This window comes from Rhinoderma darwinii, chromosome 2, assembly GCF_050947455.1.
Source record: "Rhinoderma darwinii isolate aRhiDar2 chromosome 2, aRhiDar2.hap1, whole genome shotgun sequence".
In the NCBI taxonomy this organism is placed as follows: domain Eukaryota; kingdom Metazoa; phylum Chordata; class Amphibia; order Anura; family Rhinodermatidae; genus Rhinoderma; species Rhinoderma darwinii.
In genome coordinates, this window is record NC_134688.1 from 78,783,982 (window position 1) to 78,801,411 (window position 17,430).

General features: G+C 41.0%; 1 protein-coding gene across 3 annotated transcripts in view; it reads right to left on the bottom strand.

Moving 5' to 3' along the window:
• Positions 1–17,430, bottom strand: part of ASIC1 (acid sensing ion channel subunit 1) — a 223,280-nt gene that overhangs the window by 19,090 nt on the left and 186,760 nt on the right. For all 3 annotated transcript variants that reach the window (XM_075851808.1, XM_075851807.1, XM_075851806.1), the window contains 3 exons: positions 15,474–15,624; positions 7,872–7,928; positions 4,362–4,515 (listed from right to left, as the gene is read on the bottom strand). In XM_075851808.1, coding sequence (XP_075707923.1) covers positions 4,362–4,515; positions 7,872–7,928; positions 15,474–15,624 — 362 coding nt within the window. The remainder of the gene's footprint in view (positions 1–4,361; positions 4,516–7,871; positions 7,929–15,473; positions 15,625–17,430) is intronic.

Sequence of the window (17,430 nt, forward strand, 5' to 3'; positions counted from 1 at the left end):
TAGAGAAATTCTCACAATAAGGGTATATTAGGGCACTACTGTTCATCCAATTTCCTAATATATAAGTATTGCTTCACCAAAGTTCAAATTCTGTAAGTTACACATGCATGGTCACCTCTCCAGTCAAAGGTCCTCTGTTCTCAAGATCCTGGGACCTGGACCTATCAGACATTTTTGGTATATCCTGTGGATTTGCCATAATTGTCTATTATGGGAATAACCTCTTAATGTTCACACTGAGTATTTTGGGGGAGGAATATCTGCCTCAAAATTCCGTTTGGAACTTTGAGGCAGATATTCCTCTCCCTGCACGCCGATTTTCGCAGCAATTATGGCGCCGTTTTTCGCCCGCGGCCATTGAGCGCCGCGGGCATAAAACAGCGAGATATACGCTTTCTCCTGCCTCCCATTGAAGTCAATGGGAGGTCGGAGGCGGAAGCGCCCGAAGATAGGGCATGTCGCTTCTTTTTCCCGCGAGGCAGTTTTACTGCTCGCGGGAAAAAGACGCCGACGCCTCCCATTGAAATCAATGGGAGGCGTTCTCGGGCCATTTCTGCCGAGTTTTGCGACGCGGTTTCCGCGTCAAAAAACTCGGCAAAATACCCCGTGTGAACATAGCCCAAGGATCCAAAATAACCAGTGTCATGCTGGGCTTTTACAGCTTTCAGAGCTCTACTTAAAGAGGTATTCCCATTTTATAAAGTTTCATAGGTAGACGACAGATAGCTGGCACTGCTCAATACCAGAAAAGTAACTGCGCATGTACAGAGTTTCTCCACGGTAAGTCCACCCAAAAAGCAGACTCAGCTGCGATATTTGTCAACGGGGTGCTCAACGACTAGGACAGCACAAACGCATGTAAATAACTTTGATAATAGAATAAATGTTGCGGCACTTACCGATAATGCAAAAAAGTTCCTTTATCCAACAATCCTGGTTAGTAGGAATATGAAAAAGACTGGCCTATAGCCGTTTCGCATGACCCCACGCTTTGCCAAGGCCTTGACAAAGCGTGGGAACACGCGAAACTGCCGTAGGCCAGTCTTTTCTACATCCTACTGACCATCTTATAAAGTGATGGCATATCACTAGGATATTCCATCACTATATGATTGGTGGAGGTCAGACCTCTGGGACCCCCACAATCATGAGAATAAAGGGGCAGAAGTGCTGATTTGGTGCTGCATCCCAGACACCCGCTGTGCAGGGAACTGCAACACGGCTCCAATCAAGTGAATAACCCTTTAATTCTATAGCAATAGAACTTATGATTTATAAAACCTTCCCTACCAAAGACTTGATGGCAGAGTCACACTATGTGTAGGACATTGCTAACGAAAATGTGTTAAGGCCCTTTTACACGGGCCAATTATAATACGTTCGTACAAATGCTCATTCCCGATTCTTGCCATGTGTAATGAGGGCAGCAAGCTGCCGACAAATGAACAGACGCTCGCTTATTGGCTGATCGGATCTATTATGCGGTCCAAAAAATTGTCACTTGTGTCGACAGCACATCTCCCCGTCTAAACAGAGGATGTGCTGCCGACAAGATGCGAAATGTATGAGGATGAACGATCGTATTAACGATCGTTCGTCCCCATTTATTCCAATCGTTGCTCCATTTAAATGGAGCAAACGAGCGCCGATTGACATGCTGCATCGTCAATCGGTGCTCATATACCGGGCGAAAATCTGGCAGTGTAATAGCAGCTTTAGGTCCTGTTTAAACATGAAATATACTGGACATTTAATTATGGTATGGGTCATATTCTGATATTCCACCTTTCATGAAAGGTACATTTTAACAAGGAGACATACGATATGACCGTAAAGGGATAACCTATTTGGCATTGAGCATGCCCACTGTAAAGCTGTAATGATCTTATGGACAGTATAATATAAGAAAGCCCGGTGGCTCTTGGCCAATCAGCATCATAAGAATCGAGGGAGTCTTTACAGTGGTCTTTGTCGGTGCCCAATAGGTCATCCTCAGTGCCCAGTCAGAAGTTACCGTTTTGCGTAAATCTGATACATTATTAATCTATAATGCTGTTTTTTTTAATACAGAGCCCCAATCTTCTGAATCTGGCTCCTGTAGACGTGACAATGTATAGCTCTGCTTCCTATTTGCCTGTCACTATCTGTATTCAGGAGGGTGCTAGATTATTCTACACTCCTGTTAGCTTGAATAGCATCAGAACATTTCTGATCTGTATTAAAGAAACGGAGCAGCACAGCTTGAATGCTCACTGACACATGGGTAATGGTTAAAGTTTGCTGGATTTGAGTTTAATGTAGGAATGGAATGTATACTTTAAGAAAAAGGACATAATTCTACAATTCCTTTTTTTAAGGCTTTCTCACGTTTTTAGAATTTAATAAAACATGCGATAAAAAGATCTTTTGTACATAGTATTTCCACTGTCTATACCCATGCTAGTTATCTGACAGATGAATGATTTATGGATTTACTTAAGAAAATTGAGGCTTTTTTTATTCTACCAACAATGCACATCTGCCAACAATAAAATCACAAAACCACTACAATGTCTATCTTACATAGTTTTACAGCACAGCTGATTGAAAGGCTATTCCTGCCACCCAGAGCAGACTTGGATCTTTTCCTATGCGATGGTTTATTAATTCACAATAGTTTATTCATGGGAAATTCATATTGAGCACTGAGCGTGCGGTAACTCTGCACTTTGAGTTTCTCATTGTCAAGAGAAGATGAAATGTCCTATAAGTTAAATCTTTAGCGGCAGATTAATAATGGATGGCTTCTTTCAGCATTTTACAGAAAAGGGGTTTATTCAGTTCCAGCTGGACATGAAGTGTCAATCTGAACATGAAGCACTCGGAAAATATTTATTTTAAACTTGTCAATCGATTTTAAGATCCATACTGCGGAGAATAATCCCCCTCTTGGACTTCAGTAGTTCTAAAGTTACAGTCTGTTATGGAGATGTTAGGCTGCTTTCCATAAAGAAAGTCTTCAGTCACAAGTGGCCATTAGTATGGTACTCGTGTTTCGAGAGATTCTAAATATTCTACAAAAAAAATCATTTTGAAGAGTTGGTTAGACAAATAAAATGAGACTTTGCATGTGTCTTAAAAGCCAGATTAAAAGCAATTGAGAATTAGGAATTATATTTGAGCTCATGACTGATCCATTGAATGCCACAGCATGGGTTCATGAAATGGTAACACTCATTTTACTTCTATACAAAATCTATCATAGGTCTGCAGAGACATAAACGGCAGCAAAATTGTCATTCATAAGCTCAGCTTGGATGTTCTATAATGGGCACACCATCCAGCTACCAATGAATTCACATGCCACTGTATCTAATGTGGGGTGTACATAGAGTTAAGAGGCCCCATAGTAATTAAAAAAATGATGCTCCTTTTAAGTACTGTTTCACACCACCTACCTCACCCCTAACAGCATGGACAGGAGAACTTGATTCTTGTGCAATGCAGAATCTTTATACATTATAAAATATGTGCAGTTGTCTATTAAAATAGATCTTTCTGGCATGATTACATTAAAGGGATTTTCCCATTTTGGACATTAAAGGCAGGATATGCCATAAATGTCTGAAAGATGCGGGTCTCACCGCAGGGACCAGAATCTATCTCTAGAACGGGGCCCCATGACACCCGCCTTACCTTTCCCGGCTCCCACTGCTCCCAGGCCTCTATCTGACTAGGTGGTCGGGAGCACTGGAACAGCCGGGCCCGCTGAGATACACTGTTTTTGTAACACCTATCCAAGTGAATAGAAGTTATAGAAACAATGCAGCACGGCTAGCTACGCTGTTTCCGTAGATTCCTATTTCCCGGAAACAGCGTAGCTCGTCGTTGTATGATTTTTACATAACTTCAATTCACTTCTATAGGAGTTACGGAAACAGCGTAGCTCTGCAAGCAAGGGCTGTTTCCGTACTCCCGAACACACCGTCAAACAGTTTCCGGGGAGCAGCAGGAGCCAGACAATGTAGGACAGGGTTCAGGGGGCCCAATTCTCGAGATAGCTGAGAGTCCCCAAAGCATCTATGGGGCATTTATGGCATATACTGTGGATCTGTGCCATTAATTTCCGAGATGGGAAAACCTCTTTAATGTGCATTGAGTAGAAGGCATTCCACTACCAAATCATCTTCTTATAAACCGGCTTTCTTATGTGGCTGGGTGGACTATATGCCCCATAGTGTTGGTGGGCCACTTGCAATTATTTGCTCTGCAATCTCTAAAACACTGTTGGAAACATATGACATTCATCACCAGTACATGGATTAAATACTGCATATATAAAATACACACATAGAGCGAGTTATATGGTATAGTATACTTACGCTATGTATTGCTCGCTTTTGTTGTACTTCTTAGCCAGATATCGTGCTGAAGCTTTGCTGGGGATTTTCACCATGGACATTTCCTTCCCATACCGTGTCATGTTACATGGAGTCTCACATACACAGTAGTCATTATCCTTTTCTACTAGGAAATCTGAGGGAGTAAATAAAATAGTAAGAACAATTAAGCAAACTCTTTTAATGGGGTTATCACACAGTATATGCTATAAATGTCTAGGTCTCTTACCGCTCACCAATCTCTGGCTTACTAAGGACATTGGGGGTCAGACGATCCACGTTCTTCTGATAGTAGACATTTATGGCATATCTTATGTATATGCCATTAATGTGGGAAAACTCCTTTAAAGGGGTTATCCGGGATGTGAACATTTTTTATTAGGCGCTGGAAATGAAATAAACCAAAAATGCAATACTTACCTTTTGTTGCTCCGGCGGTCCAGCGCTTATGCGCCAGTGGTACTCCTGGTGGTTGTCTACATGCACGTAGCATATGACTGCTGCAGCCAATCAGAGAACTTAGCGGCCATATGTTGTATTTCTGGCATTATGCCAGAAATATGATTGGTCAATTGTGAGCCCTGCTAAGCCCTCTTATTGGCTGTAACGGTTACATGCTACGTGCATTCAAAGAACCACCGGGTGTGTTGTTAGAGCGACAGCGCTGGATCGCCAGGGGCAAGCATAGGTAAGTTTTGCTTTTTTGGTTTATTTATTTCATTTCCAGCCCCATATAAAAAAAATTCACATCCTGGATATCCCCTTTAATGAAGAAGAAAGAAAGAAATCAATAACATATCAAAATGTTAAAACAATAGAGAAATTCACTGTGGAATATGTTGTTTCTAATGATAATACTGCTGTTGGCATCAAGGGGAAAGTTAAACATCTGTTTGTGTTTGTGTTTTACAAAACTAATGATATTCTTGAAATCAGTTCATCCACTTTCTCAAGCTGCACACAGAATAATTTTATTTTATGACCCACAAAACTGCCAAGGTACAATGCAATATTTTTCTTATTTTCTGCTGAAGATTTCAGTTGCACAGAGATCTACACTGTAGATGGAGGAAGTAAGGATGTTCGCTTATAATTGTGTTATATTTAACAACAGCGGACCTGATTTTCAGATCCCAGAGAAAGAAGTCCATTTGTAGAATAAAATGATTAAAGGAGATGAAAATATGTCAAAAGCAAAACATCGCCATTCAAACACTTGAGCTTTGGACCAGCTTATAAGTGGTGATTGGGTCTTATTTCTACATGTAGAAGCAATTTTTTTTTTAAAGAAGCCAGGTAGGCTGGCAGGTATATCTATGATCAATAGTACTAACAATTTGCCAGAAGGCAACTAAATACCCTTTTCTCACTCTACTTACAGAGTATATTTTTTTTAAATTAATAAATCATAACTTTTATTACATTTTTGTCAGATGAATTTAAAAATTAATTGCCTATAGCTCAATGTAAATGTAATAAATCCAAGTATAAATGATACAACAAGGTAGCGGATTCGGATTCACTGCTACACATATGATAATACCAATCGCTGGATGCGTCTGCAAATCACATCTTGTAACTATATAGAGTTAATAGACAGTGATTTAAAAAAAATAAAAAATATGCCTCCTGACATGTTTCGCCATATATACGGCATCCCCAGGGGTATATGGGGCAATGGAGAAGAACAAATAGAGACACAGATGCTGCAGGCCATAGAAGTCTACGAAGAGAGGAGAGGGGAGAGAAGAGTGGGGAGCAGGAGTAGAGATGCTTCAGCCCATAGAAATCTTTGGTAGAGAGAGAGGGAAAGTGAGAGACACTGCTGCCCATAGATGTCTATGGAGAGATAAGAGGGAGGGGGAACAGGAACCAAGAGACACAGACACTGCTACTCCAAAGTAGTCTATGGAGAGGAGAGGGGGAAGTAGGAGAAGAGTGACAAAGGTACAAACTCTGCAGCCCATAGAAGTCTATGGATAGGGGAGGGGGAGCAGGAGGAGGGAGCAGAAGCACAGAGAGAGACACACGGCTGCTGCCACTAAAAGTTTATGGAAAGGGGAGGGGGAGCAGGAATAGAGAGAGAGAGAGAGAGAGAGAGAGATAGACACACAGGCACAGACACACTACCCATAGAAACTTATGAATAGGGGAGGGAGAGCAGGAGGTGCGAGCAGGATAAGAGAGAATAGACACAGGCTGCTACTAAGAGTTATATGTCCCTCCAGTGGTGGATTCTCAGCTACACTGCTTCTTATTGCTGTATGATGTCCTCCATGCTCATAGTTGCACAAAAATTGACAGGGAAATTTAGAGTGTGGCATCTTTGGTGGGTGTGTCTTATGGGGTGTGACTTATCTGTTGGATGTGGCTAGCGGGGCGTGGCTTTCTTTCCAGAATTTCTGCATACAAATAAACGGACAAAAATTACTGCACTAGTTTGGCTGACAACTACTATGGTGGCCAGTATCTCTCTCTGGTTATCCGGTTGTTTACAGGCAGGTGATGTCCTACTTTATCACTAGGGCTTCACAATATGTGCTGACCTCTTCTGGTAGTGTAAAAACCAGCATATATAGTGTCACACTCAATGCCTCTTGTAGATGGTGCTCCACACTGCACCCAGTAGATAGTGCCATGCACTGCTTCCTGTAGATAATGCCACATGCCCCCCCTGTAGATAGTGCCACACAGCCCCCTCTGTAGCTGGTGCCACGCTCTTCCAGTAGCGGAATCCACGACCAGAGCATCGGCAACACTCTGGTCAAGAAATTCCGCTGCAGGAAGAGCCCCTGACTTCACTGTCCATACATGGACAGTGACGTTGTCAGGGGTTTCCTCTATGAGCAGAATCCCCGGCCAGAGCATTGCCGACGCTTTGACCAGGGATTTTGCTCATAGAGGGAACCCCTGATGACATCACAGTCCATTTATGGACAGTGAAGTCAGGGGCTCCTCCTAGAGCGCCGGTGTCCCCGGCCAGAGCGTTGCTGATGCTCTGGCTGGAGATTACGCTCCAGGAGGAGTGAATGGCAGAGCAGGAAGCGGATAGTTTACTGCTTTGCCATAGTATTCAATTGTATCTGCGTCCTGACTCCTGAGGATGCAGATACAATTAAATCTGGCAGTTGCCGGGACCCATCCCGGGACAGTAATTTGCCGCGACAGTCTCTGTAAATTCGGGACAGTCTCGGCAAATTTGGGACTGTTGGCAGCTATGCATGCTGCTTCTGCTTCTAAGGGTGTGCTACAGAGGGAAGGTGGACCTGGGTGTTCTCTGCTTTGTGTGTGCCAGTTATGCCAGCAGTTAGGCTCTACCCTACAAAAATGCCATATAAAAGTTATTTAAAGTATTCTGTTATTCATCATGTACACACATATGACAGATTATTCTGAAAAGTCATCTGAAAAGTTAGGTACGTGTTAACATTAAATATTTACTAATGATCAGCAATTCGATTCAGAAAAGCACAGAATAGAATTAAGACTCACCTAGTGCAGGATCGGCACATTCCTTGTACAGCTCTGGCGTACAGTATGCAGCATCTCCTGATTAGTATAAAATGCATGAAGTCACTTTTTTGTATTGTAATTATTATGTTACTCAGAAAGCATTATTACAAGCTTTATAGAAACAATATCATGGTATAATTTCCCAGTCATGTCAAGTTCTCTATTTTAAAATGTTGTGGGAAATGCAGTTATTACTTTAACTCTTTACATTTGATGGAAAATGAGAAACAATGACAATATTGCTTTCTGTTAAATATGGGCTGCGTAGTTTATATAAGCAGAATACAAGAGTAGATAGATTTTACTATTTCTTTCTTTTGGGCACGGTGATTTCAATGAACGTGCCATCACCAAAGTTATCCTACGTACTATTAAAACTAAAAGTCTAGACTCATTTCCAATTCTTATTGACCTCTCCTTAGCCTTTGACATTGTTATATCTTTATTACTGTAACTTTGCTTCTTCTTTGGTATCAAAGGTATAGGATATTCTTCTCTACTTGCCCTACAGTATGTCTGGTTGGTGAGCTTAAAGGGGTTATGTGGAGACCGAAAAGTATTAGCAGTGTACTCACTGCAGTATGTGAGTACACTTGCTAATGTACATTCAAGTCCCCCGTCACGCTGATTATGAGACTTTGATAGATTTTTACAGCGCTGGCGGGGGACCGGAAGTTTTGTGGCACAGTCTTCCTTCATGACCTCATGACTCGTCATCATGTGATTGGCCCTGCTCTACACTATGTAATTGCTGTACTACTGCTACAGCGATTACAGCGGGGCCGGTCACATCCTCCCAGGTGCCCCCTGCCAACCTGGCCCGTAGAAGATGGCAGTGGCACATGCAGTGACCCGGACTCAATTGTATCCGCGTCCTTAAGACGAGGCAAGGGAACCATCATTTCCCTTCTGGTAAATTCTAGAGTGTTTGTCTCCTTGGAGGTTCTCACATCATGAGGTCACATGTCGCTCTCATACTTCTTCCTGCTTCTTCCAGAGCGCACAGAGAGCAGGTGGGAGACACTGTGAATGGCCTGTCTGTGCTGGAGGGGGGTCTGCTCTGGGGTCTGCTCTGGGGTCTGATTGGGAGGGTTTGGTCTGGGGTCTGTGTTGGAAGGATGGTCTGCTCTGGGGTCTGTGTTGTTGGCCGGGTCTGCTCTGGGGTCTGTTGGAGGGTGGTCTGCTCTGGGGTCTGTTGGAGAGGGGGGTTTGCTATGGGTTCTGTTGGAGAGGTGGGTGTGCTCTGGGGTCTGTTGGAGAGGGGTGTGTGTTCTGGGGGTCTGTTGCAGAGGGGGGTCTGCTCTGGGGTCTGTTGGAGAGGGGGGTCTGCTCTGGGGTCTGTTGGAGAGGGGGGTCTGCTCTGGGATCTGTTGAAGAGGGGGGTCTGCTCTGCACTCAGTTGGAGAGGGGTCTGCTTTGGGGTCTATTGGAGAGGGGGTCTGCCCTGGGGTTTGTTGGAAAGGGGGATCTGTTCTGAGGTCTGTTGGAAAGGGGGATCTGCTCTGGGAACTGTTGGAAAGGGCGGGGACTGCTCTGGGGTCAAGACCCCAATTAGGACTAAAATAAAAGCTACAAAAAACGTTTAAAAATGTTAATTAATTTTTTCATCATTAAAAACATTTATTACGTCCAAATAAGAAGCATAACTAGTATTGTCACATCTGTAACAACCTGTGCTCTAAAATAATTTCTAGTTTTTGTTCAGCAGGCCCAATAAAAAGGTATATGTACTTCGAATTGGTACCAATTAAAATGTCAACTCATCCTGCAAAAAACAGTCGCACCACCACACAACATAAAAAAAGTTATGGCTCACTGAATATGGTGAGACAAAGAAGGGGGCATCTTGTGCAAAATAGTAAACCATGAGACTTTAGAGATTTGATATGACTGATTTCTAGCACACTCCTGGATGTGCTAGATATCACAGATGCAGTTCTCTACACACCGCTTTCTGAATTGACTGCATTATTGACACAATAATTCATCATTAACTTTGCCCAGGGCCACACTTTGTCTAAACCGGCCGTGGTGCTAGAGGGGCAAACTGATCAGGTTTATTAAAGTAAAGCCGGCCATACACATAAGCTAGGTGTCGACCTAAAACACATTTGGCCAACAGCTATCTCTGCTGACCTCCTTAAACACATATACGCTCACTGACTGTGCATCTTTATTCAATAGGAGAGAGGAGACAGACTGCTGCCAGCAAAACAAAGAATCGGTCTTATTGAAATTCAACATGCCTAATCCTTGGTTCCCCTACATATGCCATGGAGAAACAGGGTAGGCCCATATTCATATTAGCTTGTCAGCGGATGGGCAGCTTTATTCTGCAATGGTTATGCTTATAAACTATAATATGTGAATCAATAAAAAAAAGACTGGTTCTAACCATTATTTTTTTTATTTTTTTTTACCGAATAGAATTGCAATGACTTAAGGCACCTGTTTCCTAGGGGCCCCCCAAGGGTGGAACACCTTAGAAGCAAACGGAGAGTTGTGCAGAAAAACATGCTGCTCTACTTCCAGTTCCAGTATTCTGCAGATTGCTCATTTTAACTGAGCGACGTGCCCAACAATTTAATTACAACTGCACAGTCTCTGTGTTCTGCTCTGCACTGATATATATGACGGCATTATTTGGGCTGTATATGCAGTATTATGTGGACACTGCAAGGCAGTTTTATTTGGGCATTCAATGGCAGTTTTGTGTGTGCAATATATGACTGTGTTATAAAGGTATTATATAATAACATCTGGATACCATTTGGAGGTAATTTTCAGGCATTGTATGGTGGTATAATTTTATACATTCAGCTTATTAAATCACATGAAAAACTGTCTCCGTGTAGTGAGCAGGGTGGAGGGGTTTACTTTGCTTGCTGCTCAAGGCCAGAATTTCTGTAAAGTCAGCCCTGTGTGGTGCAGTCTTGAAGCAGAACAAATTTGATCATAGGCAAATAGAAACACATTTTACATTAAATCAGACTTCATTGTATATACATACAGAAACGATGGTTTGGTACAGGTGCTTGGCATAGGTGTGATATATATCGCCCAGAAATTGGTGACAACATTGTTGGCGCATCCAGTTATTCATTCAGAAAATTTTTACTTTTCATAAAAAATCCCGTCAATAATTGTATTTTAGTTTGTGAAATTATTGAATATATTGCGCTGTAATTTTATTTTAGTTTTTTCCTTACTTATGTATGAAGCATGGACCACTATTCTAGAATTAGAATCCTTAGCTATTACATTACACGCTTTTCAATCAAATCTTTTATGTAGCATGTTAGTTGGAATAGCTCAAACCTATGATTAGCAAATATTAATCTCATCATTAAGCTGCCAAGACAAATGCACCCTGGTTCTTGTATTGATTCATTAAGAATTCTTTGCACTTTCCAAATTCTATTATTATAATTCATGAAATTGCTATATTCAGAATCATTTTTCAGCTTCTTATAAATGCTCCTTCCATTAGTTTCAAATTCCTCCCATTTCATCCTAAAATAAAGGTAAACAGCTGTATTTTTTTTCAGAGGTTATGAGAAAACCATAATTCAGCTGAAATAATTAAAATTTAGTATTTTCCATTTACTCAGACTATATAGCAGCCTAATAATTTTGTGGTATCTCATAGTGATAAAGGGTCACTTAAAGTTTGCAATGTAGATATTAATCGAAAATGTAATAGACAACAGATCATAACGTAATAAAGCAGAACAGTTTTATTTCTATGTTTAGCCTCTACACTTCAATATGAAGTTAGCTACTCACGAGTAAACAGCCCAGCTAGAAGGACATGCTCACTGTGTCCCAAGCAAGACCTGAAGAAGCCATCAGCATATTGGTTCTGAATGACTATGTTATAACTAGGGTTGGTTTGTGCCAAGATCATCCACTGGCCTTAGGTTACGACATGTTGAGTGGCCTTAGTACAACAATGCCCATAAGATCCAGATCCCTTTATTAGCTAAAAGTCAGAGCTATAATTACCCTGTATTCTCAAATTTCAGTTTGGTGACAGGCATGAGTATGACATTTAAGATTCTTATATGTTTAAATATAGATATGTAAAGTTATTACCTTACATCACAAACACTATATTACTAAAGTTGCACTATTAGGGCTCAAGCTAAATGTACACCACAATTTAACCGTTAACATGATATGTTATGCAAAATTGTAATTTATTAAAAGAGTTGTCTCAGGGACTCATTTCTATGTTCCAGATGGAGGGACCACCCTGTAACAATATCTCCCGCTCTACTGGAGCCTATACTACCATGCATTGCATGGATGGCTTTTCATTTGAAATGCAGGGAAAATGTATACCTGGATGTCACTTTCCCTGTTGATAACAGCTGATCGCCGAGGGAGGGTGAAGCCGGACTGCCTGCCTAATTTTAAAAAAGTGTTCTCTTCTTGACAATCCTTTTAAACATATACTTAAAGGGGTATTCCCATCTTAGACATTTATGCCATTAGCACAGGACATGGCAATAATGTCTGATAGATGTAGGTTTTTCCTCTGGGAACCATACCTATCTTCAAAATTGGGGTCCCCCGACTAGAGCTGCTGTCTGCCGCATATAGTCAGGGAATCAGTGGAAAGGTGGTTTTGGAATTACGGAAGCAGCTGAGTTCACTGTGATAAATTGTTCCGTAACTCCCATAGATTATTTTATCACTGATTGCGATCTTTTAGGGATATAATGTTTTTCAAATATCGGTGTTACTGTATATTGGTTAGTAAGTCATCTCTGCATGTATTGATAGATGATGCAGATGTGATAATATTTGTTACTAGTGCATTGTGCACTTACATTGTCACTATCACCTCGGTAATATAATGGTCGAGATATATATACAGAGTCTGCCTATTATTGCTCTTATCTCTATATAGTTGTGATATCCTGATGTGGTATTATTTTATATTGTTTTTGTTATTTTTATATATTTATGTTTGTATTTTTGTATATTTTTTATGCAAGTTATTTTTAATAAATATGATATTTTATTATTTTATTATCCACATCAGATATGTTTAGGCACTTCCGTTTCCAAGGGTCACCCCCTCGTTTATAAGTTTGTTTTCAAGTTCACAGTGCATAGAGGGAATGTACCCTGTGCACTGCCATTTGTAACTTGAGCAATTGTGTTCATTCCGCAACCCAAGATAGCCGTGCTGCATTTGTTGCAGGGGAATTGATATTTGCTATATAGCACGGTCGGTGGTGTGATTTCCAGGTTGTTGTGCTGAAGTACTCTCGGTCTCAGGGCATGACCACACGTGGCGGATTTCCTCCGCAACTGTCCGCATCAATGCCGCACAGAATCTGCGTTGCAGATTCTGCTGCGGATCTGCACAAAATGTGCAGTACATTGATGCGGACTAGCTGCTGCGGACTGCGGGAAAAGTGCTTCCCTTCTCCCTATCAGTGCAGGATAGAGAGAAGGGACAGCACTTTCCCTAGTGAAAGTAAACGATTTTCATACTTACCGGCCGTTGTCTTGGTGACGCGTCCCTCTTTCGGCATCCAGCCCGACCTCCCTGGATGACGCGCCAGTCCATGTGACCGCTGCAGCCTGTGCTTGGCCTGTGATTGGCTGCAGCCGTCACTTACACTGAAACGTCATCCTGGGAGGCCGGACTGGAGACAGACGCAGGGAGTTCTCGGTAAGTATGAACTTATATGTTTTTTTACAGATACATGTATATTGAGATCGGTAGTCACTGTCCCGGGTGCAGAAACAGTTACTGCCGATCGCTTAACTCTTTCAGCACCCTGGACAGTGACTATTTACAGACGTCTCCTAGCAACGCTCCCGTCATTACGGGAGCCCCATTGACTTCCTCAGTCTGGCTGTAGACCTAGAAATACATAGGTCCAGCCAGAATGAAGAAATGTCATGGTAGTAAAACCAATACGCTCCGCAGCACACATAAGATCTGCGGACTTCATTGCGGAATTTTGACTCTCCATTGAAGTCAATGGAGAAATTCCGCCATGAGTCCGCCACTGCTCCGCAACAGACAGAGCATGCTGCGGACACCAAATTCCGCTCCGCAGCCTATGCTCCGCAGCGGAATTGTACGCATCGTCTAAACGAACACTGCTAAATTAAAGTGAAAGTCAATGGAGAAACGGCTCTGCTGCGGATTAACGCTGCGGAGTGTCCGCAGCAGAATTTAAGTGAAATTCCGCCACGTGTGAACCCGCCCTAAAAGGTGTTTCCTACAGCACACTTGATAGTGCAGTTGCCGTAGGAGCCCTAATAAGGGCTATTAGCTCATACCAGTTACCAAGTATAAAGCCCTAAGAGGCATCTATTCATGCCTAATGTGGGTCCAGATTGCTAACTGGTACTTGGCGAAAGCTGTAAAAAATAAGATAAAAAACAATGCCAGAATTGCTGTTTTCTGTGCATCCTGCCTTTAAAAAAATGTGATAAAAAGTGATCAAAAAGTCGCATGTATTCCAAAATGGTACCGATGAAAACTAGAAGTCGTCCCGCAAAAAAAAAGCCCTCATACAGCTGTATCGGCGTAAAAATAAAAAAGTGGAGACACAAAAATAAATAATTTTGAAACTGTGTTTTTACTGTGTAAAAGTAGTAAAACATATAAAATCAATATAAATTTGGTATCGACGCAATCGTAACGTCCCGCTGAATAAAGTTATTATGTTATTTATACCACACGGTAAATGGCATAAATTAAGGATGCAAAAAAAGAATGGTGAAATTACTGGGTTTTTTTTCTATTACCCCCAAAAAAAGTTAATAAAAGTTAATCAATAAATTATATGTACCCCAAAATGGTGCTATTAAAAAAATACAACTTGTCCCGCAAAGAATAAGTCCTTATACAGCTATGTTGATGCAAAAAAAAAATTTTTATAGCTCTTGGAATGCGACCATGGAAAAACGTAAAAAATAGCTTTGTCATTAAGGTTTAAAATAGGCTGGTCATTAAGTGGTTGAAGACCTAATTTTTCCAATGATTTCAAGTTCTATCATATCACTTAGATGTGCCATTACTTCCTGATTGATGGGGGTGCAAATCGGATACCCATGAGCATTAGAACAAAGTCGCCACGGCCTAGCTCATGTCTTATCAACGGGTCACAATACTAAAACAAGCTCGCATTCAGATGGATGGGGCTGAGTTGCAGGTATTTGTAAAGTGCCAGGTTGGGAGCAGTAATGCAAAGTGCTGTTGGGGGTCTTAGCCCCTTGTTAAAGGGATTGGTGGGGGTCCCAGTGGTTAAACCTCACCAGTCATGAAATTCCCCTTTAAAGGAAAACACATTCCAAATATTTCAACAAATGACAACATTGGTTTGAAAGAAATAGAGGGAGTAACTAACATTTGGGTATTGTATTATTCTATTTTTGTCAGAATCTTAGTGTTGCTGTTTACTTTAGGGTATCTCTCCATCATCCAGAATATGTACGGTTTGTTAGCTTCATTTTTTCAGCATTGATTTGGTGGAAACAGACAATGAATAACGCCAACATTTCTAATTCCAATTTCTAATAATGAAAGAAAGCGATAAGATACAGTACCTGGCATGTGCACCATGCGACAATTACAGTTCTCCACCAGATACCGTGTCTCACAGTCAATCCGACATGCAGATATACTGTATGTATCAAAGAACTCTGAATCTATGGCACTAGATTTGCAGTCTCCCCATGGTGGAGGCAGGTATGTTAGCTGAGGAATAATATGTATGAAAACGTTAGAGAAATTCTGAGATAAGGACTGATGAAAAGAGATAAGCTGGTAAAATAATCTAATAAAATCTGCCCAATGATACATACAGTACATGCAACGTAACTCATGAAATATTACAAAAAGTACATAACTTATGGAGGAGAGTAAATGTATATTAATCCAGCTGGGCAATACCACAATCCTGGCATTCTGTATGTTTTAAAAAAAAAAGGTTTATCTGGAATGTCAATAAGTTCTGTATGGGCTTAAAACTAAGAAATACTAAAACTATTGACATATACTTTACCAATTTTCCCCTGTTCCACAGAATAGTCTCTTTGGTGCCCCACCACTCCCTTGTTTAAAATCCAGTGTCAGAACGTGTCATCCATAGGATTACATTTATGTGGCGACTAATGGAATCTTTGTCAATTAGGATATCTGCCTTCCCCCACAAAATACTATACAGTATATTTACAATATTGTGCAAAAGTTTTAGGCGGCTGTGAAAAAATGCTGCAAAGTAAGAAAGCTTTCAAAAATAGAATTGTTAATAATCTAATTATCAATTAACAAAATACAAATTGAATGAACAGAAGAGAAATCTAAATCAAATCAATATTTGGTGTGACCACCCTTTGCCTTCAAAACATCATCAATTCTTCTAGAGACTTGCACACAGTTTTTGAAGAAACTTGGCAGGGAGGTTGTTCCAAACATTTTAGAGAACTAACTACAGATAATCTGTGGATGTAGGTTTCCTCAAATCTGCCTCTTCATGTAATCCCTGACAGACTCGATAAAGTTTAGATCAGAGCTCTGTGGGGGCCATATCATAATTTCAAGGGCTCATTGTTCTTCTTTACGCTGAAGATAGCTCTTAATGACATTAGCTATATGTTTGGGGTCATTGTCCTGCTGCAGAATAAATTTGGAGCCGGTCAGACGCCTCCATGATGGTATTGCATGATGGATAAGTATCTGCCTGTATTTCTCAGCATTTAAAATCTTTGCCTGCGAGAGACCTTGCTGATGCAGTATAACTACCTTGTTGCTGTGTGGACCTGTGACATGAAACGGTCTTCGACAACCTCACCTTTGTAGCAAAGTTTGGCTGTTTCTCACCGTTTAAAGCCTCCTACATATCTGTTTCTATTACAGTTAATGACTGTGTTTCAACCTACATATGAAAATAATGATCATTATCACCTGTTTGGTATAATTGGTTAATCATACACCTGACTATAATCCTACAATATCCATGAATTTGTGCAAGTGTACCTAGAACAATCAATGCTGCTTTGAAGGCAAAGTATGGTCACACCAAATATTGGTTTGATTTAGATTTTTCTTCTGTTCATTTCCTTTGCATTTTGTTAACTGATAAAAACAACTATTAACATTTCTATATTTGAAAGCATTCTTACTTTGCAGTATTTTTCCACAACTGCCTAAAATATACACAGTAGTATTTTGTTAATAAATATTTTGTTAACCAATATCAAATATATTTAATACTTAGGATTATGAAGTAGATGTTAGGGGCTATTTACATCTGCCTCAGAGACTCCGTTAGGTGCTTCCATTACAGATTCCATTTTTGCTGGATAAAATAGCGCAGCATGCCTACTTTTATGTCAGGCAAAATGGCGAAAACCACGATGGAGACCCGACTGAAACCATTAAAGTCAATGGGTTGGTTTCCGTCATGCAACAGATCCCGAGCTTCCGGTGTTCTCATTGTTCTGCTCCTACGATGGATGTGAACGCAGATGTGAACGAACCCTTACTATATAAACATGTATA